At 41.3% G+C, this 27387-nt stretch overlaps 1 protein-coding gene across 1 annotated transcript in view; it reads left to right on the forward strand.

Moving 5' to 3' along the window:
* Positions 1-27387, forward strand: part of ADCY5 (adenylate cyclase 5) — a 315866-nt gene that overhangs the window by 272114 nt on the left and 16365 nt on the right. The window contains exons 10-15 of the mRNA XM_020801086.3: positions 549-693; positions 1617-1714; positions 11406-11493; positions 20242-20358; positions 21329-21493; positions 23953-24128. Coding sequence (XP_020656745.3) covers positions 549-693; positions 1617-1714; positions 11406-11493; positions 20242-20358; positions 21329-21493; positions 23953-24128 — 789 coding nt within the window. The remainder of the gene's footprint in view (positions 1-548; positions 694-1616; positions 1715-11405; positions 11494-20241; positions 20359-21328; positions 21494-23952; positions 24129-27387) is intronic.

Here is a 27387-nt window from a genome sequence, read left to right on the forward strand (position 1 = left end):
ACATTTTAATACATTTGTTTTTATTATTTGCCTCTGGATTCTGAGCCATAACCATGTTTGTAAAATTATCCAACCAGGTTAATCCTACCTTGACACTCGCACCATTTCCTGCAGCTACATAGAGCACACTGTAACATTTTGTTGCAGTCACTATTTGTAGATTGGTTGATATCAACCGGGGTTAAAGGGGGAGGTTTACTGTAATATATGAAGCCTGAAAGGATTGCAGCAATGTAAGTAGTCACTAGCTTCTCATTTTAGTCTGTGTGTTATATAGAAGAATGTAAAGAACTGGTAAGATTTGGAAGACAGCCTTACTTAGGATTCCAAATCCAGCCTGCACTGCCTACAGAAAGCAAAGAGAGAGAAAGAGAAAGGGAGTCCAAAAGAATTATAGAGTTCCTCCTCTAGAGTGTCAATAAAAGCATAGAGCAGCCTGGAGAGAAGGGAAGTAATGAACTGATTCATCTTTGAATGTCTCTTTGGGAAAGGCTCTTTAGTGTAAATACCGCAGCCTGATTCGTTTCTCCATTGTGCTGTTGTCTTAGGAACATCCAGGAAAACATGAATCCAGAAGATGAGGTGGATGAGTTTCTAGGTCGTGCTATTGATGCCAGAAGTATTGACCGCTTACGTTCTGAACATGTTCGCAAATTTCTCTTAACATTCAGGGAGCTTGACTTGGAGAAGAAGGTAAATGTTCCTCAATTAGACATGTCTGTGTGGAGGTTGTTGAGTAAGGAGCAGACTAGACACAATGGTAAAAAAAAATCAGTGTCTTTCAACAAAAGTCTGCCTTTATAGCACTCAATCATTGTGAAGCTCAAAGAAAGCAAAGGGAAGCAGGTGCATAAAACATTCACACACACTGCCTTTTTAACTCACAGTCCCTTTTCTGCAGTTCTTTATTTCTCCGTTCAGCTCATTTCCAGTATTATACCTCAGGAAGCAGAGTGATGGGAAATTATCTTGGCCATTGGGCTCCATAAGAGGTGGAATATGGGAATATCTGGCACCCCCTGCCACCTGTCCCTCTTATATTCTAAAAAATCACCACTCCCCCCTCACCAGCTGCTTCCACATCTTCAATTCTGACATTATTTTGGATTTAAGCCCTGCTGCAACCATGTGCATTTCAGCCCATGATTTCTATATACTCCAGTCTTCACACAGAGGCCTATGTTTGTTTCCTACACATTGGGGGCCACAGCATGCATGGCCGTTCTATCGCATATTCATGAAGTTTGCATTAGATTGAGAAGGGACCTGGACCACATTGTATGCATTAATACTTCTCACATGTCTCGGACATAGCAGCAGCTTATTTCTATTTCCTGGACCACTATTACCTGCCCTGAGCACATGAGGAGCTAGCATCTCTGTGATTAGAGCTAGGCTAAACCTATTAAGACATGCACATATATGTGTTAGACTTCAGCAGTCTATTATTTTTCAGATGTTATTGAAGTTCGGTCCCATCATCCGAAAGATCTACCACATCTGAAAGTCTACAGATGTTGCAGTTCTTCAGGATGATGGGACTGAACTTCAATAACATATGGAGCAAATTTGAGTTTCAGAAGTTTGTATTTAGCTAATGGTTTCTTTCCTTTCAGTACTCCAAACAAGTGGATGATCGGTTTGGTGCATATGTGGCATGTGCCTCCATAGTCTTCCTCTTCATCTGCTTTGTTCAGATCACAATTGTGCCCCAGTAAGTTGACTTTTGTACCTTTCTTTATATGACCACCTTCCTATTTATCATATCTGGCTTCAGTGCATTAAAGTGAAATAAATCTACACATATACTGCTTATTATTCACACTGAAAATGAATGCAATACTAAATTATAGACACAGTCACCTGAATCCAGAAGCTCTTCCCATCTCTGTTGTTTGTGCAGACTGATTATTTAACAGAAGTTAAAAGCTTTAACATACATGTTTTAGGTAGGCGACAGAAATCCTCTGCATTAGTGCATTTCTTGAAGATGTACACAAACTGTGGGTAGCAAGCAACTTGATTTTGTGTGCAAGTGCAGAATCATTGAAGTGCAAAGCTTTCTGACTTGGTGCCATGTCATACGTTGTGGACTGAACAACTTGCTGTAATGTAGGAATAGGGAATATTCACCACTCCTGCTGTAAGTACCACCATGGACAAACAGGTATGAAAGAAAAACATCAACACTTGTGCCATTCAAGGAGGCATGGGCATAACTTCCTGTACTTTCTCCATCCCATAAGCTAACTAATGAGCAGTGGGTAAAAGAACAGCCATTTCTCTGGAATGCCACAGGTCCCTGCATTTGCCCCTCTATGCTAGGTGCTGACACTGAACCTGTGTTCAAGTAGCAGTATTTTATTTGTGATAATTTTGGGGAACAGTGAATACATATTGGAAAAGGAAGCAGTTGTGCCATTGTTCAGCCCCTTATAAGCCACTGCTGTAGTTTTTGCATCATTTGATCTTTATGGAGAGAGTTGGCAGGTTTTACAGATGTGTGTAAGGCGGCATAGTCTCCCTTGTGTTTGTTCTGTCCTATTCAATTTATGACTTGAAAACGTTAACTACTGATCTAGAGGAGTAGCCCTCTATACTTTTTGATGGACATAAAGAGGCAAAGCACAGCAACAGAAACAGTTGGATAGAGAGTATCATGGAGACATGACTAGAGGCTAAATCCTATGAAGAACAACTCAAAGAACTAGGTATGTTTAGCTTAACGAAGAGAAGACTGAGGGGAGACATGATAGCAGTCTTCCAATATCTGAAAGGTTGCCACAGGGAAGAGGGCATTGATTTATTCTCCATTGCGCCTGAGGGTAGGACAAGAACCAATGGGTGGAAACTCATCAGAGGGAGATCCAACGTGGAAATAAGGAGGAATTTCCTGATGGTGAGAACCATTAAGCAGTGGAACTGCTTGCCTCCCGATGTTGTGGGTGCCCCATCGCTGGATCAATCAAGAAAAGATTGGACAGCCATCTGTCTGAGATGGTATGAGGTCCGGATGGTATGAGGTCTCCTGTCTTGGGCAGGGGGTTGGACTAGAAGACCTCCAAGGTCCCTTCCAACCCTACAACATGATTCTATTATTATATGACATACCATTAGTGCATGGCCATAAGCACTCGGAAGGTGCAGCAGCAAATACTTTATTGATTCCACCACCACCACCACCTGCTCATATATTCAAAAAGTCTTCTTTGGACTTGGCTGATATTTTGAAATTGTCTGTTCTCTGAAATTTGTTTAGATTCTGTGGTATGAAAAGCTTAATGGAAAAGAGCAAGTTCAGCTAAAGTTAGTATAATGATTGACAAGCCTTTGTTCAGTTTTGACAGGTCAGGAGCTACAGGAGCTTCTGGTCATCAGAGCAAGTACAATCTTTTAAATACTTCAACAGGGAGACATTCCATAATAGACCAGGTTAAACCAAAAATAAGTTCAAGAAACAGGATAAGAGTGACAGAAACAATTCCTAAGTATCAGTCATATTTTTCCAATGACATTCCAGAGCCAAATTCTGCTCTTCTATCTTCCAGGCTGTACCTCTTCTCTAAGCAGACAGAATCAGTCAAGTTGGAAATAGTAATATATTGGTGTTTTTCTCTGGGCTCTTCCAGATGTGTTTGAACGTAGTTTTTCAAACTGTGCATGAACTGTGTGCATTAATTCAATGTCCTCCAGCCACATAGAGGTGAGCTGCTTAATGGTTTAGTTGAGTAAAAGACACTTAATCAGTTACAATTTCAGAGTATTAAAAAGGGACTTGTATGAAGAAAAGCTTTGCCTCTTTATATTTGAAAAAGGGTGTTTCCTTTTTAAAGGGTATATGAATAAAGGGGGGAAATGCTGTCTTTTCTGCCTTTGGTCTGTCTCACTTTGCTGTCCTTATGTGAAAGAAATCATAGCAGATGCCCGCTGGCTGGAATGGCCAGTAGCACTGAAAACAGGATCTCTATAGATCAGAACTGGGCAATAGGTGATTTATGGGCTACATATGTCCACCTGTGGTTGCATTCCTCATGTCACCCTCAAAATAGATAATTCTTTTAAAACATTTAAACAAAAAGAACATTCCAGGAAGTGTGATTCTGCAACAAAACAGAATACAGATGGAAACAGGAGGAGGCATTGAGGAGGATTTTTTTTCCTCTTTTTGTTGTGACTTTTCTTAAAGGTTGGGTCAAGAACCTGCCCACAGCCAGATCCTCCCCTGAGTGGCCAGTGGTGGGTTCGGCTGCAGGCAGGTTCTCAACCTGATCTTTAAGAACAGTCACAAATAAAAATAAAAATAAAAAAGTCTTCTTCATTGCCCCTTCTTCTCTTTTCCCACTTCCAGGAGGAAGTTTTCAAATTAAAAAAAAAATTATAAGTGATGCAGTGCATCACAGTTCCCCTAATACAGTGCAAAAGTTTTTTGTTTATTTCCTCTGCCCATCCACAAAGCAGAGGGACTATTTAATTTGCCACTATTATGAAGTGGTTTTTGTCTTAAGACATTTCACGAGATGGGAGATTGATAGTGGAAGGAGCCAAACCAAATTGGAGCATTTGAGAGGCATACTGGACATTTGGATGCAAGGATCAATTGAATTCCATTCTGGACCTCTGCCCCACCTTTAGCAACCGTATTTAGCCTCCACCAGTGCCTACTCCAAATGGGCCTATAGACAAACCCTTAGCTGAGCATCTTGGAGGCTTTAGATTGGAAGTCTACAGTTTCCTTTATACCATGATTGCAAGAATAATCACTTTGCAGTTTTCTACTAAACCTGACCAGCTGTCACAAAAACAGGCAATTAGTGTGTTCTTCCTCATTCGATGCACACACTTATCCTACATAATACTGGGAATATATCCCACTTATCTATTATTGACGCAAGGTCTCAGATTTTATTGAGGAAGGGGAAATAGACACAATTTCATGAAAGCTGTTACAATGCCATGAATGTTAAGGCAGAAATCTGTGTTCCCTTGACTTTTAAAACTGCATTTCTCCATGGCAGAGTTAACTTTGTGTCTGTCTGTCTGTCTCTGTTTCCAGATAAGGACCTCAGACAGCTTTTCTAAATCTCCAATAAGATTTGAAAATAGCAATTGAAAAAGATGAGCACCTTGGATTCTGATTAGGACAGCTGGGGAAATTTATCAGGGCAGAAGGCAAGAGAGAAGTGTTGAGGGATGGGGAAGTGAATTGCTCCCTAGGAATATATGGGATTGTGAAACTGTGAGACTTGATTGGGGATTTTTGGGATTTTCAAACTACTGGAAAAGCTGCTCTACATTCTTAGCTTGGGCTGCAGTCTGTCTCTGAAGTTTTATTTCTGAGCTGCAATTGAATGCCGGAAGACAGGCCCTTAATTAATTAAGAATGTATTACTGTTTATGTTCTGACTAGAGATGGGGACATTCGTATACGAATATCCCCACACAGGTGGCGATAACGAAGGTCCAGCCCCATGGGGCTGGACGGTCCGCTCACCGATGCGCTGCTGCCACAGATGCCACAATTCTTCCAAATGGTAATCTGCTCAGCACTCTTCAGCCTTGCAGCACGGCTTGTCCTCCTGCCTCCTGCCAGGAGTGGCTAGCCGATCGTGATCTGCAAAGCCATTGGAAGAATCACGGCATCCGCAGCAGTGGCATCCACCTGTGCGGGGATATTCATATACGAATATGAATACCCCCCTCTCTAGTTCTGACTTCTCATCTGCCTTGGTCTGCCCTGTAGCCCTTTCCCAAGGTAAGCTAAATAGCACTCTTTCATCTAGGCCTTAGAGTAGCTGCCTGAGTTTTGCCACAATCTCTCAGTCTTATCTCAAGAGAGCAAACTACAGGACACCAGATTTTTCCATTGAACTTTATGTTTCCAATAGATTTGCCTACTGGGTGTTTAGATCTCTTATCTGTATCTTAGTCTTATCTTCACATATGTTGTATACACTTGGTGATTAGCTGTTTGAATTTAGTAATATAATTGGTCATTAAGATGGGGTAGTTGTGAACGTCTTCCTCAGTAGGTGCTTAATTTGATGGTTGCTTAACTCCCTTTCATCTGGTGCAGTATTACTGAGACTCTGATGCTAGATGACTGGGGTCTTCCTCATGCTTGGAAAGGTCCACAAGCCCATGTTTATGTCCAGAAAACCAGTGCCAGCTAATTGCAAACAAGAAGTGTGAATGGCTCCCTGCTGTGCCAATTAGAAACTTTAAGCAATTAGGGATTTCCCACTTCTGATTATCCGCTGTTTGAAATTTATGTTTTCGCCATCAGAGATGACAGGAAGAAATAGTGGCTGCCAAGTTTTGTGTACATTGGCTGTTACTGGTGGTTTGCAGTAGCAACGCAGACCAAGAAAACAGACTTGAACCACATCTTAATCAGCAGCTCCAGGGACGCTCTTTAGCAGGAATAATGACCAGCATCAAGACAGAAATATATAGCCACAACTATGAGAAACAACCCATATCATGTTCTGCATCTAGAGATGATGCCCTTACAATTAGCTAGCTCTGTCAATTAATATGGCCTACCGAAAAAACTGGGTTTTGTTTTCTCTTGACTAACTGTAACCCTAACAAATTGTGTACCAAAGATTTTTGTGGGTGCCAGCAGTTGTAGGCAGTGTTCATTTTGCCCTTGTGCCTATATTTCAATAATGCTGATATCTTCAGCTCTTTATATTTGGACAGTGTTTTGCATCTTATATGTGGAGAAGGAAACACAGAATTACTGTGTGAGAAATGTTCTAAAAGTTTGTTGTGCTGCTTTGTTTGTTTTCTATATGTTTAAAATATATTTAGATCTGTTTTCATCATGTCAGGCAATTCGGGAGCAGAGGGTTAAATATACCGTATTTGTTACAGATTGTGCATATTAGCAGACAGCCTGCTGTTAGAAGTTCTCAGTCAACTTTAACTTGGGCAAAGCTCCCACTGTACAGTTCATTTCAGGACTTGGGTGGAAATTTTGCCAGATAAAGAAATAAACACGAATTCAGACGCTGCCTAAAAATGACAATCATGTTTATGAGAAACTAACTTTAGTCTTATTTGTGGTGCACAGTGCAAAAGGTCTGAACCTATAATGCGAAATAACTCAGTTTACCAGCAGTTCATAACTAAAGAATTGTTCAGTTACTCTATTACAACTTTAAAATATTGATAGATATTAGACACGAGAACTATGGCAAAAGTTGGGCTGACTGGTATCAATCACTTAGTTGCAAGCATCTTCACAGTGCCTTGCTCAGTATTCAAAAGACACAAGACAGTAGCTGAAATCAAGTAGTAAGTTGCATCTTCTGTAGACCCATTGAATCAGGGGGGATTCAGTGAGTCAAGTCCTCTGTAAGCTCTACTGATTTGGTGGCCCTACTCTAGTTTGACATGGTGCTGGATTTCAGCCACTGGTTGCCTTAAAAGGCAGGAGACAAATGAAAAGGGGAGAGGGAAGGGGAAAAGAAAACAGACCATCTCAGATACATGTCCTCAGTGTCTTCCGCTCTAGTGGAAGGGTACCTGGAGATAACAGCTAGGGTAAGAGGAAAGCATACTGGACCTGGCTTCATGCTTTTCCCTCACCTTTTGGAGAGTGTGATCATAAACAATCAAACAAACAAACAAAAATCAGCATCCCGGTGCTAGACAAGAGATTCCCACCCACCCCTGTTCAAACAGTGCCAGTGACTCTTAACCACTTGTGAAATGAAACCCACTTCACTACCTGTTTTCCAAGTATCAAAAGAATAGCTGGGAAGTTACATCAGGGATAGGTGCTGGAACAGACATGATGTGATTGTTCATTCTCTTAAGGAAAGGAGCTTGTTCCCAGGACAATGGAGAATTTTGGAGTGGAAGCATTAAGAGCATCTCCTACCAACAGTATCTGGCTGCCTTGCTCTCTGTTTGTCTCTTGATCACTGAGAGAACAACATGAATTGGGTGGAGACTCAGCTGGGTCCAAGGCTTGTTGTCACAAGAGTCCTTAAACATGAATTGCTGCCAAAAACCGCACACCACAACTGCCATTAACAGTTTATTTTTGCCTTTATTCTAATTGCTTGAGGGATGGAAGTGATCAAATATGAGGCTTCAGGGTAAATTCTGAGGTAAATATTATTATTTTTCCCAGCTAAATCCTACTGTACAAATTTACATTGGCTTTATACCAATGGTGTTGTTATGACTTCTACTAGACATTTCTAGGAATTGTGGTTTGTTGAGGGCACCGATAATTGTCAGATAGAAGTCCCTAGTCTGTTCTCCCATAACTACGATTTCCAAACTTGGGAAGGGGAAATTGCTATTAGACTGACTTGCCTCGAGTGAACATGTTGTCCAAGAGCTTCAGGGCAATGAAAAGTATAAATCCATACCCAAGTCAAGAATATGAAGATGATCTCAGTCTGACAATTAATTGATTAAATGAAATACAAGTTGTGTGCCCAAATGCTTCTTCTTCCCCTCTTTCCTTGCATGTCTGCCATCAAACAAGATGCAATTTTTATATCTTGATCTATTATCAGCTTTTGAACTGTTCTTTCCCAGTCCAGAGATCTCAGAATATTGTATATTTAAAGAAGCCACAGTATCTTTCTTAAACAGAAGTAGTGCTGAATTACTAGTGAGGGAGCAGTAATTTTTTTTAATTTTTCCAAAACAAACAAACAAATATAAAAGCCCTATGGTTCATCCGATCAAAAGTGTGTGTGTGTGTGTTTGTGTGTGTGAACCTTGCGAGCGCATATTCCCACATATATGAAAATATGTGTTTCAATATTGTACATGTTCATCAGCTACAAGCAGAAAGCTGAACCGAGAATTCTCAGCAAAATGGCTCTGATTGTTTTATTATAATCAGCAGGATTGCCGCAAAAAAACAACAACTAGTGAATAAATTAGCAAGTAGAAGTGCTCTTTGTAGTCAGGAAAGAGCATGAAACCCAGCTGGCTTTCATGTGGTTTGCCTTAATGTTACTGAGCACGGTAATCATTGCTGTTGAATTATAGATGAGCTTGAGCGGCAGGAGGGGCATGGGATGGTTGAGAGAGGGGGAAAAGGGGGAAAGAATCTGCTCTGTTTATTTGTTTCTAGAATAATGATCCAGCATGAAAATTTGCCACTAATAAATTCTACAACTCAACATGACGATGATCTATAAGACTTGAGTTAGCATTTTTAACTCTGGAGCAGACCATATGTAATCTGGATCATGGTGGTGCTTAGAAATCAGATTCGGTGCAGAGGAGGCAGTGTCTTCTTCAGTTTCTCTGGCATGACAGTCGCCTGTCCCAACCCTTCCATGCTGGGATGGTAGGCGTTCCTGCCCCTGGTATGCCTTTTGGAACTCTCCTGGGTCCCTGTGCCGACCACATTGGCATTTTGAAGGTCAGCTTCTACCAAGTCCTCATCCACAGACCCCCTCCTTTTCCTACCCCCATGTCTAGTCTTGTGCATCAGTTGTTGGTGTGTGTTTTATGGGCCAGAACCCAATGGATCAAGGCACAGTTTCAGAAAATGGACATATTCAGTTGAATTCATGGCTCACACACATTCTTCCTATGGTCTAAGGCAGGTTTCTGTTAGGGTTCTGCAGTCATTTCCGATGTGCACCTTTATAAAGTGTATTTCTTAAAATGCATGAATTGTAGTTAGTGGGTTTCACGTCTTTTCCTGACTATCAGTGCAGTATCCAGCAAAGTGTGGATTCTGGAGTGACCAATGTATCCAGTCTGGGGGATTGTGGAACAAAGTCTGAATAAGAATAGATACCACATACAATCCCTTATGTATCTCTAGTAGGATGAAAGCAAGGAAGATGTAGTGCTACCTATTGATGGCTGAATCTGGAGGGAAGGGTCTGGGTTCCAAAAACCTCTGCAGGCATGATTTGCTATTTTCATGTAATTTCCTGGGACCCTGTTTTAGTCCTGGAAAAGGTCTTTTTTTCAAAAACATGGAAGTGACTGATAGACCTGGGGATGCACTGGGAATCCCAAACCCACATGTAGCTGACAGGCTGTATTGTACCCAGCCTGGAACCCTTTCTTTCCAAAAACTATGTTTGTCCTGTCATGTAGCAGTTTTATTGATTGATTGATTGATTTGATTTGATTTGATTTGATTTGATATGATTTGTATCCCGCTCATCTGGTCTATACGACCATCTGGTCTATATGACCAGTTTTGAACTCAGGTGAACATGAGTTGAGAAATTATGGATCTCAGTCCTCCTACCTAGTTCCTACCTCAGAGAAAGCAAGTAATAGTTCTATTATGGTAGAGGTTTGAGGCTACAAATGTCTAACAGAATTCTCAGTATAAAATATTTGTTCATTCATTCATTACATTTATATCCCACTTCTCCTCCAGTGAACTCAAGGGGGCATACAAAGGGCTTTCCCACCATCTTTCCCACGGTAGACCCACCAGATGTGAGAAGAAGCCTTTTGGGGGGGAAATAATCTTGGTGGTAATCTCCATCTCCTCCAGCAGCCCACCTGAGAGCACTGACTTCAGAATTCCCAGGCTTTGTTGTATTTTTGGAATGGAAAACCAAAATAGAGAGGAGACATCCAGTCAGGTTCTGTGAAACAGGGCATACTTAGCTGGCCGGAACACTGAACAGAACCACTTTGCTTCGTAAAATTTTGCATTGCAGGTTCCACTCCTATAGCTATGAGTCATAAACATATATAGATCTTGTGTTGGCATGTTGTCCTTTTCCTTCCTTGTTGTAATAATTAAAAAGTTTAAACATAAAAGGTTCTGCCTCTGTGAAACGGAGCCTCTGCATGCTTGTAACTCCAGCAGTAACACCATTTCTTTGTTCTATATTGTGTAGAAAAATATTTTTTAAAAAAAGAAACAATGGAGAGGGATGAGAATAATGACAGAGGCGCAAAGAAAAGTCGCCACAACTGGTTTGCTTTTTCTGTACTCAATAGCTTTGAATACTAGATGTAGTTATTGTTATTGTTACAATTCTTACAGCTTCAGTTCATTTTAAGTAAAATCAGTGTTTCTAGATTTTGGAAAATGAGACAGTATACAAATAAAGAGCCGTGTAAACTGAGTACCATACTTGGTTGTAAACACTCCCATTATCAAGTTCAGTAAGGTACCATCCTAGTTTATTTTCCTTACTGCTAGCTTGTGGATTGGCATGCTTAAATCATACCTTAGGTTTTTTTCTTCTTCTTACTGTAGCAGAATGGTATAGCATCCGTCTTCCGTGTTTCTTTCACTTGAAGGGAACAGTGATGTGCTTAAAGGGAACAGTGATGTGCTTTCAATTGTTCTATACCATTCTTACCTGCTTTCAGCAACGCCTTTACTGTATTGTTCCTCATTTGTTACACCTAAGTCACATGGCTGTGTTTTCTGGTTTCAGCTCTGTGTTTATGCTGGCATTCTACCTGACCTGTTTTGTGATGCTGACCACAGTAGTGTTTGTTTCTGTCATTTATTCCTGTGTCAAGGTGAGTAAGCTAATTGAAAGGTATTTGGTTTAAATGCAGTTTAGATTACCCTGGCAGTTTTTATGATGAAAAACAAATAATGCTGGTGTGGTTTTCTGATAACTTCTTAACTAGGCTAGCTTTGGGACTTCTAACACTTTATGTTATGTTTTCCTCGAAGGATAGAGGTACATACATGCTTTTACGTTTGGTTGATAAAATAATTGGATGGGTCATAAAATAGATCTTTGGCCAGTGACTAATTTTAATGGCAGATATATTTCAAAGGGACAAAGGTTACAGAGCCAGCCATCTTGGTCCTGCCCAGTACTTCATTCCCAGCAAGGGCTAGGAAGAACCAAGACACAAATAAAAGGTTCTTCAACCTGAGAGAGATCTAAGCATTCCCAGGGACCAAAGGTTTGGCTGATGTCTTACATCAGTGGTTCCCAACCTTGAGTCCCCAAATATTCCTGGACTGCAACTCCCAGAAATCCTGACCAGCATAAGCTAGTGGTGGAGGCTTTTGGGAATTTTAGTCCAATTTTAGTCCAATAACAAAGTTGGGAATAAACTGTCATACATAGCCATGCAGTTCAGGCATTCATTTCAGGATACACAAGAAAACCACCTAAACACCCTCTCCATCATCACGGTGTGAAATAAAGAGTTTCTCCATCATAGGTTTTGTCCTGTGCTTCTTAGGGATAAACATAATGTTATATTACACAAACAATTTGGCATTGTATTATTCTATTTTTTTAAAAAAAAGAAACAGCTTTCAATAGGTGTCGTATAGGTCTCCTTCCTTTCCCCCTTCCCACACATGTGATCCCTTGAGGTCACCACAAAGACAGAGAGTTCAAAAGAGTCAGTACAGTCCGGGAGTCTACAACAAGGGGCAGTGCACACAACAAGCAAGAGGACCTAAAACCAGAGAAGATATGGTTTCCAGAAAAATCCACAGTCCCAACTCTGTGGTTTACAGAGTTGAGTTGCTGAAGCCCCTTGCTAACTTCAGCTGCAGACGTTTGGCCAGCATGTCTCCTTGGTTGCCTCAATGAAAACCTCTGCTTCTGAGGAAGCCTCTGCTACTAACGTGTCTTCCCCTCCAGCTGAGCATCTCATCTGAGAGCTTCTGTCTAGGCTTGTGCCTTCAGCCATGTTCACATGGTCTGGGAAGATGTCCAACCTCCTCTGCCTCTTCTGATCCTAGAAGAGGGTCCAGGCTCCTAGCCCCTGAGGATTCAGGATCAAGCACAGATGGTCACTTTGTTGTTTGGCTTGTCCTCACTGGAAGACGAGAGTGGTTGAAGCCACAACAGTGACAAAGATTAGGGAGTTGCAAGGAGAGGGAGGAATACCTCCTTCCAACAGAGATCCATTCTGCTGGCAGATGGGCATCACTGTGGTTGCAGGTGGAAGGAAGAATTAAAACAAGAACACACAGCACCAAAATGGATGAATGTAAGAGCCATAAAGTTGGAACCAGCACAAAATAACTGGTGTGTAATTGGATCCCCACAATATCTTCTTTTTTAACATTCTCAATATGTTTCACTATTTTAAAAAACCCTGTTAGGTTCATTAGATTTCAATTCTCCACCAATCTTCATTTTTGAAAATCTCCACAAAAATTTGTAAAAGATTTTTGCATTTCCACAGATTTTATGCTTTAGTAAGTATCTGCAAGCCCACTTCTTTATGTGATGACATTCTTAGTTGATTAATAATTACTCAACAATCCATGCTAGATTTAAGGGCTTCCCTGTTAGTGTCCCCCAAGGAAAGCCATGCTAGGGTTCTTTTTCTTAGGATCAGTGGAGCAGGAACACTGGAGAAAGAACTCCAGGACTATCTGGACAACCCTCTGGGGTTTCTGGAATCTCTGGCTCTCAATAACTTTCTGGAGAAGTGGGGGATGGAATGAGTCTGTAGAGTTAGAATATGACAGTGGTTTTATTTATGAGACCACACCTGCCGTGGTGGCTAGTTATTCGGTAAGTAATGGGAAACTCTAGCCAGTGGGACTTCTTTCTGTATTTCTGCAGCTAAAAATAAGGATTAAGCTCCAGTTCCATACACACATACCTCACTGAAAGCAAGTCCCATTGAACTGACTGGTACTTAACCATGGTGCAAACATGGAAAGGATTTCAGTGTACCTTTTAATCAAAATCTCAGTGCTGTTGAGAAAGAGAAGCAAGGCCTCTTCATAAATGAACTACTGAGAGTCATCTGGTTTTTAAAAAAACACCTGACATACACTCAAATGTCTTGTGAACAACTTACCACATATACTATTCAATGCTGTGTTTGAGGGAAGTAGGGTCTACCGTTAAAGGCACCAATTAACTTTATATAAAATTATTTTGGTTGAAAAAGAACGAACTATATAAGAAACATGTCTGTATATCAGCTCTCCACCTTTCTGTATTTTATCATAGCATAGCCAGAGCTATGGAATGCTCTTTAATTTTCTTTCCAAGGAGGAAAAAAAAATTAAATGAGTGGAAAAGTTTTACTTTGGCTAATAGTAGCTAATAAAAACGTTATCTGACAACTTACTAGGCTAAAATTATGACATTTTATGTTGCCTTCGCATATTGACTTCAATATCTGAGCTCTGAACTGTTGCCTGCATATCCAAAAATACTTTATTGCGTATCCAAAAATACTAAATACTACTGCGAAATGTTTTGAATGCTGTGACCTCCCACTCTGACTCAACTCCTTTCTGAGATGAGCGGCTATTCCTGAGAACTTAGCTTCCACCTCAAACAAGTTCTGTTTGCTAGTTGAATACACAATGTTTTAAATAAAACTGTTCTATGGAATAATAGTTATGATTTTAAGTTCATGACAGATTTAGACTTCCTGTTATGGAGATATGTATTGTACTTGAGAGAGAGCTAACTGATTGGTTGGTGCCCTGTTTGACCAGGGATTGGGAACCTGTTAGGATCATGAAAGCTTGATGGCATCTCAGTTTCCATCTTTATCTGGAGTATAGCATAGGCATGAGATCAGCGAAACCTTGATAAATGGGGACAGAGCCAAGACAGAATCTGACTGTGAGCCTGACAAACTCTAAAAGTTTAGATCTTACTACAAGTTATCTCCAATCCTGGTACTCTTACCAGCCATGGACTGAACCCATTGCTTAGCACCTTATTTGCAGTGCAGGATGTGACTGTTAATGTATCAGCTTATAAGACAGCTCCCTTTACAGGGGACACTTGCTTCTTGAGGTATCTTATATTTTCCCTCCTCACAGGATTATGTTTTCAGTGTTTCACTTTTCCAGATTTCTCTAATGAACTATTTTTTCCTACCAGAACTTCTAGCCATAGGATCCTACCCATTTTTTTGCTGAGTTCATTTGAAATAAGCTCTTAAAAAAAAAGTTTAGGGAACATGACCAGCTATTAATAGTTTCCACATCCCTAGTGATAACAAATTCCAAGATGATCTTGTCATGTTTTCCCCAGCATCCAGCCACTTTCCCTTCATCAGCCAGTTCTTTCCTAGTACTTAGCATTAAGGCTACAACTACATGGATTGACTGTGGGTGTAAAATGGATGAATTCTTTTTCTTTTCAAACTGATCATGGGGCACAAGCACCAATTTGGATCTGGACCTTTTTGCTCCCGAAGTAAGTTTTTTTTTTCTTTTGCTGCTGGGGGTTCTATTTCTGTTTTTCCATTAGCAACATGTTAATGTACGGTTTGGATGTTGGAGAGCTTGGTTGCAGTGTCATTTTCTGGAGACAATATGCATAAGTGCTTGTCCGTCACGGTAGACCAACATTCGTTCTTTATAAAGGATAGCTCTGAAAAATGCCGTTCTGCTTCCCAGCTGGTGATCATCATTGTCGAGCACAGCTTAAGCACAGTAGTAATATTGGGGAACTCTTCAATTAGATGTGCCTCACAAAAAAGCTGAAGAACATCTGCAAGCTGTCGTTGAGATGGTGTGTTTTCTTCTATATCCTCCGGGCCAGATCAACCCACACTTGGACCCCGGATCTCTCCACTGGCACAGCTGTGAACACAGCCTGATGTCCCAGCCAAGCTTCTCCAAAAGCCTATTTCATTCACCCATTCCTGGGGGATTCTATTTTTTTCAAGCTGGAATGATTCGAACAGATTTTTCCCCATGTAATCAGTTGTTTTGTTCTCCAAAGGGATAGGGGACATAACTGTGGGTGGTATTCTGGTGATATACTATGTTGGATGTGATGTTTTGGACAGCAGGAGCAGCCACTCTTGCGATCTTTCTCCCTAGTCATCCTGAAGTAGTTTTTAAACAAATTGCCATGTTAAGTGCTGTGTGTGTGTTTAGTCGTTTAGTCGTGTCCAACTCTTCGTGACCCCATGGACCAGAGCACGCCAGGCCCTCCTGTCTTCTACTGCCTCCCGGAGTTGTGTCAGGTTCATGTTGGTTGCTTCGCAGACACTGTCCAGCCATCTCATCCTTGGTCGTCCCCTTCTCCTCTTGCCATCACACCTTCCTAACATCAAGGTTTTTTCCAAGGACTCTTTTCTTCTCATGAGATGGCCAAAGTACTGGAGCCTCAGCTTCAGGATCTGTCCTTCAAGTGAGCATTCAGGGTTGATTTCCTTTAGAACTGATAGGTTTGTTCTCCTTGCAGTCCAGGGGATTCTCAAGAGCCTCCTCCAGCACCACAATTCAAAGGCATCAATTCTTCGGCGGTCTGCTTTCTTTATGGTCCAGCTCTCACTTCCATACATCACGACAGGAAAAACCATAGCTTTGACTATTCGGACTTTTGTTGGCAAGGTGATGTCTCTGCTTTTCAAGATGCTGTCAAGATTTGTCATCGCTTTCCTCCCAAGAAGAAGGCGCCTTTTAATTTCAGGGCTGCTGTCTCCATCTGAAGTAATCATGGAGCCCAGGAAGATAAAATTTGACACTGCCTCCATATCTTCCCCTTCTATTTCCCAGGAGGTGATGGGACCAGTGGCCATGATCTTAGTTTTTTTGATGTTGAGTTTCAGACCGTTTTTTTCATTCTAGGGGACTGGAATGTTAAGTGCTAGATCACCTTATCACTAAATTGTTATACTAGTTTAGTGTTAGATCACATATTTATGGACAAAAAAATAATATGAAATAGAAGCAATTTTGACAAACTACAGCAGATTACTGTGTTTCCGTACTATGTGTGTATCTGAGAACTTTGGAAAACTTTCCCTTTTCTCTAGAGCTGTGCAACACTTTAAACAGCTCACTAGCTTTAGAGTGAACCAGAATAGAAGAGCCATGGATTGGCGAAATACAGGATCAGAGCATCTGTGGGCTGTGGTGTGGATCAGACCTCATCAGACTGAAGAGCTAGTGTGGACACTGGCACTGAAACAATCTGCGGTCTCTGTGCAATCACCTAATCTGAAGCATAAAATATGCTGCAAATCAAGGCGCAGAATAGCCAAATCACTCCAGTTCGACTTGCTAGTGTAGTTTCAGCCTCAGTTCAGGATAACAGATCTGTCCTCTCTCCAGCTTCTGAAAGAGGAAATAGTCAAAAGGGGCAAATCAATAAATTATTGGAACTTCCATTTTCAATATTGTAAGACCTTCAGCAGACCCTTTTCTTGGCTGCCATTGCTGCTTATGTCCATTTGCCTCACTCAGTGCATTGCAGCCAACCGGAACCTTTGTCTGGTGTTTCCTTTTCTCACTCCTTTACCTTTTATGATTTGACTCCTTACTTTTCTGTAACTTACAGCTTTTGTTCTTTGAATAACATTCCCTGTTCCTGGGTAACATTCTGTGCACGCAGCAAAGATCTCCCTTCTAGTACATCTGAATGTAAATGAAAGTACTCTGTCTCTGCCCAACTCAACTTGCAAACTAAAATCTGTTCAGGAAGCCAAAACAAGAAGCAAAGCCACAGTTGTTCACAATCCAGCATGGAGTAAAGCTTACTTAAGCCCACTCATTTCCTTCATCCTCTATAAAACACAGCTGAATCATCTATCAGCCTGTAGATGTAGGTCCCAGATCTATAATGCTGACAGATTTTAACAACCTGGATTAAGATCTTTTTGTCAACCAATGAATAAATTTTAGGGATTTCTCTACATCCCTGTTAAATCTGTGTTTACAAAAAGTTAAGCCATGAGCGGGTGGAGGGATTTCATATTTATGCTGGAAGTGTTCCAGTATCTATTCTTGCCGTACTGTAGTGCCAACCTTTAGACCCACAGGCAGCCACCTTGCCTGTTGCGCAAGACCTTCCCATTAGAAAGGGACCCCCTCTTGCCTCTGGCATCACATGTTGTGATCGAGGATTTCAGCTGCTTTTGAAATTCCAGAAGAACAACATGAAATATTGTATGACAAAATTGTTTTCATACTTTGCACTTAAATTATTCTGATTAACAGGTTCCAAACTGTTAACTCTTTTCCAAATTTGGAGACATTGCAAATGTCTGAGTGACATCAGTCAGTGGAATCCTATCATTCTGACCTTGAACTTCCTTCATGGCTTGATGAGAGCCTGATTAGGCAGACTTTGGTTGCAGGGTTCATTTGATCTGGTATGGGTGATAAGAGAATTCTGGTCCCAGTGTTATAGGTAGTTTAACTTTTCTTCTTGCTGGTATAAAATAGGGTGGTATTTTGCTGTGATTCATAACCCTGCAAGAATGTTGCCAGCTTTTCAGAATGTTCTTGCAGCATCTTGCTGTCTTCTATTATGCTCCTATCCTGCCCCTCCAGCTGATTCCCACATCTGGGCCTTCACTTCTCTCCTACCTTTTGTTAGGAAATAAACTGATTTTGTTGTTGTTGTTGAAGGCAACATCCCAAAGATTCTTGCCATTCCTGCAGGTGGTTTCTGTCCCCTTTTGTAAGAGGCATCAGCAAATCTGCTTTCCCGTCATCAGTTTCATAATTATGCTTGTGTAGGAAGCAAAACACCGGCCCTCTAACTGTGCAAAAATAAAGGGGAGCAAAAGGGGAATGTGGAGTGGTTAGTCATCATTGAAAAGCCATTTGTCACTGCCTGGTTTTTTTTTTTTTAAAAACATAAATTACTTAGAAGTCTAGCTGGTGCAATAATAATGACGGATTCTGGAGTAATTTCTTCATGTCACAGATTGGTCTCTAGGGACAGAGACCGGGAGTACTGTAGTGAGGTGAAATTAACGTACAGCAGGAAGACATTTTGGTTCTACAGAATTTTAACAGCAGAATTCTAAATTAAACATCTCTTCAGCATCTCCCCTTGGTTTTGGGACACTAAAAACGAGAGTGAGAGATTTGGGGAAGGGGGGAACCCCAAAGTAGAGGAAAGTCTAATAAATGCAATTGGAGAAATGAGTGCTGTCCTAAACGAACCAGGGGAAGATGATTAAATCTGGGGATCCCAAACTGACAATTTGGACATCTGCTGATTGCAGTCAATTCATTTACTTAATCCAGAGGTTACTGAAAATTCCTGCGAAGGTTGCATTGACTTGATAGATACTACTGAATTCCTTTCAATGGCCAGGTACAATATGAGCCCAGTCTCCTGAGCCTTTGATCATGCTGAGGTTTTGCGGCATCTTGCCAGAATTCATTACTACAATCCGTTGTTCTCTTTGAACTTGTTGTCTGCCTAACCTTTATTCTCCTTTTGTTTCAGTCCTAGCCCAACCTCCCTGTTCTTTGAAATATGAAATGCTGGAAGCAGAACAAATCATTACACAGTATTTAGGAATATGGAGGTCTATATATCCATTCAGGGCCAGCCCAGATATTAGGTGAAGCATAGCAGCTCACTTAAGCAGCTGTTTGGGGGGTGGTGTTAAAAGGGCAGCTAATTGTTAATAATTTAATTTGCTGTATTTATATTTAAACAGCTATGAAGGGGTACTTAATAGAACTTCCAGTCTCCTTTGCCAGAATAATTTGCCTTGCTCTGGGTATCATGTCTCTTGAATTGTATGAGTACCTGAGACCAGGGAGAAGGGATGGTGTTTGCTGTTCCAGGTGAAACAGCAAAATGTTTGGACATTCTGCATCCATGCCTTGGAACCATGTATTCTGAGATCATAATTTGAGATTTCTTACTGCAAAGTGTAGCTATTTGGAGACACAAAACCCTGACCTTTTAACATATTTTCCATGTACAAGACACCCCCATGTATAAGACGCCCCCACTTTTCTAACCCAGAATTTCTTTCTTTGCAAGAAAATGGAGGGGGAAGGCAGGGATCAAAGCGCTTTTGTTCCTGCTTTCCCCCTCCACTTTCTTGGGAAGAAAGTGCTTTCCCCCTCCACTTCCTTTGCAAAAAGCTGTGTTCACCCTCCACTTTTTGCAAAGAAAGTGCATGGGGTGCTTTCCCCTCCACTTTCTTTGCAAAAAGTGGAGGGGGAAAGCAGGGATCAAAGTGCTTTGATCCCTCCCCCCTCTTTGCTACCGTGTATAAAATGACCCTCAATTTTCCCTCTATTTTAGGAAAAATTGTCATTTTATACATGGAAAAATACGGTATTCTTCTTTGCTTTGTAGTCTGTTCTCAGTCAGTTAGGTCTAGAAGCCATTATTTCTACCCTGGGTCTCAAGTCAATATGTCAGGATTGCCCAGTAATTATAGTGTTGAGTTTTCCTGCCTTACCTATAGAGGAAGGCATATGTGCATTAATCGTTCCCTTGGTAAATCAGTGTTTTACTTCGCAGTGCTTGCTGCTCATCTTTATGCAAAATATTTGTACAAAATCATGGTTCCCAATATGTTTGTTTCTGTGTCCAGCTTTTTCCAGATCCGCTGCAGGCTCTTTCACGGAAAATTGTTCAGTCCAGGACCAATAACACCATAGTTGGGGTCTTCACCATTATATTGGTTTTTCTCTCAGCCTTTGTCAACATGGTAAGTGGTTTATCAACATGGTTTTTCAACATGGTTTGTCAACATATACATCCAACCTGGGGCCCTGTGTTGGCCATGATGTCTGTGGATGAAGGGAGCTTTAATCCAAACCTCACCAGTGTGAAATTTGCCGCTTTGGAGCAATGCTGATCCTTCAACCAGATTCTGCAACCTGGAGGATTTAGACCGGAGTTCCCAGGGGCAGTTTTATAACGTATTAATTCAATGAAGGGACTATTTATGTATGTTTATTATTTATATGCCTCGTTTATCTCTGTAAGGGGTCCAGGGCAACTCACAACAATTAAAACTATACAGTTATCAACGGTTTTAAAAATACCAAAGAAATGGGATTTTAGAAAGTAAACATTTATCAATATTAAAACCAATGGTTCAAAACAAAGTTTAATTTTTTTAAAAAAAAATCAATCTCTAAATATAATAAATAAAAGCATTCCTGAGACTCCTGCTTATTTCTCAAAAGCCTACCTGAAAAGCAAAGTCTTTGCTTGATGACAGAAGGACAAGAGGGAGGGGGTCAATCTGGATTCTTGGTCCAGTGCATTCTAAAGCCTGGGAGCAGCTACTGAGAAGGCCCTCTCTGAGTCACTAGTTGTGACTCGGTTGCAGAAAGAGGCAAATGGATGTTTTGCACACTTGCTAATCATTACATGCAGTGACATCTATATACCGAATTAATGTTTCACTTTAATAAGACCAACAGTAACCTGTACTGGATTGGTTTTCTCATGTATGGAACCACCTTTTGAATGCATGAGTCACTAATGTTTTCTTATGGCAATTTCTGCTACCAGTAGACAACATGGTGAAGGATGAGGGATCTAACAACATCTGGATGGCCACACCTCACCATCCCTGTTTGAATGCATTCGTACTCATTTTACATTACTTGTGTTTCTCCCCACTTCTCCTTGCCTTTACTGTATATTTGTCTCTTGCTTTCTGCCAGTTCACATGCAGTACCGTGGATCTTTTGAAGTGCATGGCTGCAGAGTATAACATCACCCCACACAAGGGGAACACGTGCCACATTAGCTACTCTGCCTTCAATTACAGCCTGGGAACAGCACAGGGGTTCTGTGCTAGCTCCCAGCCAAGCTGCAACTTTCCAGAGGTATTTGCTTGAAGCCACGTGTGCATGTTTGTGGGTCTGTGTGCATTTATTATATTTATTTACGCATATGTGCAGCCTGAAATGAAGCTGCTTTGTCTCCAAGGACAGTTTCATCATAGCCCAACTGCCTTAGACCATGGAATGAACCCTCACTGTCATGGAGCTGTGACCACTCCCCCACTTTGTTTTTCAATAAGGTACAGAATGTACTTTATGTATCACATAGAATGATATGGTATAATTGTCTCTCCAAATTCTTGGTAGGACCATTTACCATTCCCGTAGGTAGTAAACGTCCTTCATTTAGCAAGCAAACACATCTGGGGGAAACGATTTATTGTAGCTCTGTTGGGATCTGATACCTTACTCTATTTACCGTGTTTTCTTGCTTTCCTGGAGGGGTTGTATCAGTCCTTTTGGTAAAAGTAAACTCCTTAAATAAACAGATACATTTTTCAAAGAAGGTTGGGGGATAATGTTCAAAATCATGATTCACCATCTGAATTCTCATGTGGCCATGGCCCATTGATGCCATCACAAAACATCACCCCATTCTCCGTAAGAATGGATTGTACAGCAGCTGATGGTCATGATGCAAAATTACAAACTGTAAATAAAAACAGTTGACGCAGCATGTTCTATGGCAGGAAGAAGAGAAAATAAGATGCTTCCCATGCCCTGCTGACTTATTACAGCCTGGGTATAAGAGGTGTGTTTTTGCCATCGCTCACTGCATAATCCTCTTGTTTCAGTTTTCTCTTCTGTTAACACCATCTCATGGGTGGATGAGAATTAGCTTCATCAAATCCAGCACAGATGTAAATGTGTGGCCAGCTTCAGGGATACTGGGAAGGGACGTGGTGGCGCTGTGGGCTAAACCGCAGAAGCCTATGCTGTAGGGTCAGAAGACCAAGCAGTCATAAGATCGAATCCACGTGACGGAGTGAGCGCCCGTCAATTGTCGCAGCTCCCGCCAACCTAGCAGTTCGAAAGCATGCAAATGCAAGTAGATAAATAGGGACCACCTCGGTGGGAAGGTAACAGCGTTCCATGTCTAAGTCGCACTGGCCATGTGACCACGGAAGATTGTCTTCGGACAAAACGCTGGCTCTATGGCTTGGAAACGGGGATGAGCACCGCCCCCTAGAGTCAAACACGACTGGACAAAAAAATTGTCAAGGGGAACCTTTTACCTTCAGGGATACTGAAGACCGAGAAGGCTTAGGATCTTGTAGATGTTCAGCTTCTCTTGGCATTTCCAGATCTTGGAAGCACTACCTTTTTAGAGTACAGTGTCCACAGTTGGCATTGTTGGCAGAGGGTAATTCCAGGAGCTATTGTCCAAAAAATGAAAATTTCAAGCTCTGAGTGTATCTCCTTCAATGATAGCCTGCCATGGAATTGCTGCCTGTGGAGTGTGGAAGGCAGTAGACCTTTTCATGTTCTCTTCCTATGGAGAGAATGAGCTGCAATAACTTGTATCTCCTGTAACATCTTCCCACAGTTTGTAGAATTTGCTCAAAAGGTACTAATTTTAAAAAAGACATACCCAATTACTGCTTTGAAGTTGTGTGTATGTGTTTTAAATGTTTATGTTTACTGAATGGTTTAGGAATTTTAAAAAAAGCTAAGTGGGCTTTAAAAAGTGGATGGTTGCATTTCTGATAGCCAGTTTCCTGTATCACAGTGTGTTGCAGACATTGTATGTGTTGCATACACAACATAGTTAGCTGGGTACTTTTTTGTTGTTGTTTTAATTGGCTCACTAATTTAACCTCTGAGCACATGCTTCTTTTAGCAATAAAATATGCTTTAAAATTGTTGGTTTTTTTTTTAACAAATTGTAACTTGTAGTTAATATGTGCTCGTTCTAAGAAGTTAGATCAGGAACAATCCTTGACTATTGTACTTTAGTCCAGTGTTGTTAAGAGCTCATGAGGACAACAGAAACGGGGGAATAGTGCTTTGACTGTAAGTGAAGGATGCCCAGCTTGTCCCACTAAATGCAGCCTGAAAAAGCTTAAAGCCTCTCCCTCTTGTTTTTGCAGTCAGACAATGAAATGAGCTGCTAATTTATTGCAGAGCCTAGAAACATTCCAGACTACAGTTCTCCAGGCTACATGGCTAGTGGCCCTGTGAGCAGGGGATTCTAGGAATCAGTACTCTCAAAAATGAAACATTTTGTAATATTGGTTGCATTGAGCGGGCCAGTGAGAGGCCATATTAGGGCTGGCTTGGTGGGTTTGATATTTCACAGCTCTCCTGGGAGCTAATGGAGTCTAAAGTGTTGGCTTCCATATAAACAACCATGGCAACTGAAGGGTGTTAATTTGTATCTAGGATTATTCCTTCTTAACACAAGTTTGCAGCCTTGTTTACTTGGCATTTGCTGAACTTTACTGAATTTCATGCCTCTTTTTGTTTTCTTTTTTCTCCTGTCCCCAACTTCCTCTCCACAGTATTTTACCTACAGTGTCTTACTGAGCCTCCTGGCCTGCTCTGTATTTCTTCAGATCAGTTGCATCGGGAAACTCATTTTGATGTTGATCATTGAATTTATATATGTCCTCATTGTTGAAGTGCCGGGGCTTACCCTCTTCGATAACGCAGAACTTCTGGTTACCGCTAACTCTATGTAAGTGTCCTCCAAAGGGTCATCCTTAAGCCCTCACAAGTTCCTTTGATAAATTAGGGGGAAGGCAATCTGGGCTAAAATCTAGTTTGCCCAAACAGCAGGGGTGGAGAGTTTGAACCCGAGTCTCAGTTCTGCCACTTCAGATTCAAGTGGAGAAGCACAACTAGGCGCATTTCTCATTCAGAGATCCCTGTATGTGGCAATCTAGAGGGCAGGGGAGAGCAAGTTTGTTCTAGCCATCCTTTTTTATGTGCACAGACTGTTTTGTCATATGGAGGAGGATTCAGTCCAGTGAGTCCTCAAGTACCATTTGAAGTGGAGAGTTTAGCAATAGGTTCCCTACATTATCTACCATTTGGGAGAACAATGCCCGGAGCTTTATGCAAACATCTGGTGTAAACAGAAGGGTTGTGGAGTATCAACAACTGAGTCATCACTGTAAGTTATTAAGACCTCTCTCCTTATTTTGTTGAATGTTCTAATTTGTGTGGCAATTGGTTTCTCAGATGAGAGAATGCATCAGGCAGGAGGTCTGTGCCTTCAACATGGTGACAGCTTATGATTTCTTTTTTTTTAAGTCAAAACAGAACACCTAGGAGTCTTGTCTCAGAACTTTATACTCTATTTAGAAGTGTGTGTGTGTGTGTGTGTGTGTGTGTGTGTGTGTGTGTGTGTGTGTGTGTGTGTGTGTGTGTGTGTGTGTGTGTGTGTGTGTGTGTGTGTGTGTGTGTGTGTGTGTGTGTGTGTGTGTGTGTGTGTGTGTGTGTGTGTGTGTGTGTTTTTGGCATTACAGCCCATCTGTATTTACCTGAACCTGCCACATAAGGCCAGTAAATGCACTGGAAGTAGCTCATAATTTAGACTGAAAGCTCATTAATATTACAGAGATGTAATTCAGGCAGACTTTCTAGGTTTGTGAAATCTGACTTCAAAGAAACCCTGTGCTTAAGTCCTGCAGATCAATAGTCTAACAAAACAAAAAAAAAGCTAATTTGCGCAATCCTGGCAGGGGAGAGAAACTCACTATATGACAGTCAGATGCTTTCATTAGTTAAGGATTTCCCTCTGCCCACCGCAGGCTAGGTCTAATATCTGTTCCTGGCCTTAATTCCAACAGAACGTCTTCCAAGTAGACATATTTCAGCTGCAAGCTAATGTGATTAATATATATTTTTAAAAATGCTAATGTGAGAAAGGGAGAAGGAGCTTCTGTGACTACTATTTCTTCATCTTTGGAGGCACATTTTCTGCCATTGCCAGTGTTAGTAATGGCATTGATGACCAGGTCTATATATGAAGCAAAACAAAATGGCAGGATTTGGAGGTAGTGGAGTCCACCGTATCATACCACCAGCATATAATGGTGTGTTTTTAATGTTCCCTTTAATTAAGCACATGAGATGAAGGTTCTAATACAGACAATTTTGAGTCTGTTTTCTGATGTGCTAGTTTTCTACTTATACAGAGTATACATTATAGCTTGTATTCAGACACACAGTCCAAAATCCAATCTGAGGTCTGAAATAATAGAACCCATTCTACTACCCATCACCAGCGTTCCTTTTAAGCTGCACATGAAGAGCTCCATCAGGGCTGCACTCCGGCAGCCAGAGTTGGTGCTCGTTCAGTTCTGGTTTCGGCTGGAACCTTGCACCCACTCTTCTGGTTTCGGCTGGAACCTTGCACCCACGCACAGGGTGAGGCTCCTATGCAGTGGTGCCAAAAATTAGAGGGAATGTTGCCCATGACTATTCTGTTTCTTCTATACCTGATTCTACTGTATGGCTGAAATCCAAGGTCATGCCGATGCCATGAAACACTTTATCTCCATGTCACCCTCAAACCTGCTTTGAAAGCTTTCCCAGCCCTCTGGATTACCTAGGCTTCAAGAGGGAGAAGGCAAACCATGCCTGTAGCCAGCTAAGAACCTAATACCTCACAATTAAGCAGATGTCAGTGGGGATCACATCAATGCAGCCTCTTCTCCCATTGCTCCCAGGAGTGTTTGAATGAAGCTATCCAGGAGTGCCTGAAGAAGCAGTTGCATTTTGCTTCAGCCTCTCCCTAACTTGGGGATGGCAGTACGTGCTGATACAGGATATAACCACCTGGCTCTATCCACCATAAAGAAAGGATGCCTTCCTTGAGTGTTTTCTGGGTTGAAGAATAGCCATGCTAAAGTAGCTCTGGCTTCTGGTAATGTAAAGAATTAGGTCCCAGTGTTGCAGCAAGTGCCAGCATGTAAAGAGATGGATTAAACAGGTGACAGCAGTGAGTTGTCTTTATCTTCACCAACTGATCCTCCCAACATTTCAGTGCTATGTTTGCTTTGCTGGGAGTACACCTCATTGAATGCCAGGGGACTTTTTTTCATGTAACTGTGCTCAAGCTTGTGCTGTGGAAGCAAGGAACAGTGACTTGGGCTAAGATTGGGCCTCAAGTCATCATTGAATTTACAGTAAAAATTAGATTGCAACAATTCAGCTGATTCAACTAATGAACAATCTTTGGTGTTAGTGGATACCCTTCAATCCTGTAAGGTTTTCATAATTCCCTTAAATTAAACTAAGGAGATGTAAAGCTTGCAGTATCGTATTTCCTTTTTAAAGAAAGACAGAATCCAATATTTGATCTAGTTAACAGACCCAAGAGAAAAACAGTGGCTGTGGCAGATAAAAATATTTTAAATTTCAAGAAACAAGATTCCTTGCTTCTGCACAAATGATCTGCCCAGATGTTTGTGATCAGTACCCAGTTAAAAACTGTTACTGACCCATGACAATAGGTGGAGGAGATCTGCAGAAGTGGAATTATCCCTCACTCTCAGTCCTTTGTCCTTCTAACAAGCCTATTCAGACCAGGGGGAAGTGAAACCAACATGGAGGATATATCAGGGATCTCCTACCAACTCTCCTCAGACTGAAGAAGTTACTTAGATGAGTAGCAAAATGTTTCAACCTAATAAGAAAGAAGTCCAGTTGCCATGACCCAACTTCCAGATGACCTCACCTGGATGACCAAGAATCTTCACAGATATACCCAGTGTAGTGTAGGAGATAGAGCAGTGGATTAGGACTCAGGAGGCTTAGGTTTAAATCCCTACTCATTCATCGAAGCTCTCTGGGGGTCTGGCTGGTAAATCTACTCCTTAAATATCTGACCCTGAAAGTCCTATTAGGGTTGCTATAAGTCAGTTCTGACTCGATGGCACATAACAACAAAACGAGAATTAAGCTAATAAATCCTTTTGCGCAGAAGT

The sequence above is a fragment of the Pogona vitticeps genome, chromosome 1, assembly GCF_051106095.1.
Source record: "Pogona vitticeps strain Pit_001003342236 chromosome 1, PviZW2.1, whole genome shotgun sequence".
In the NCBI taxonomy this organism is placed as follows: domain Eukaryota; kingdom Metazoa; phylum Chordata; class Lepidosauria; order Squamata; family Agamidae; genus Pogona; species Pogona vitticeps.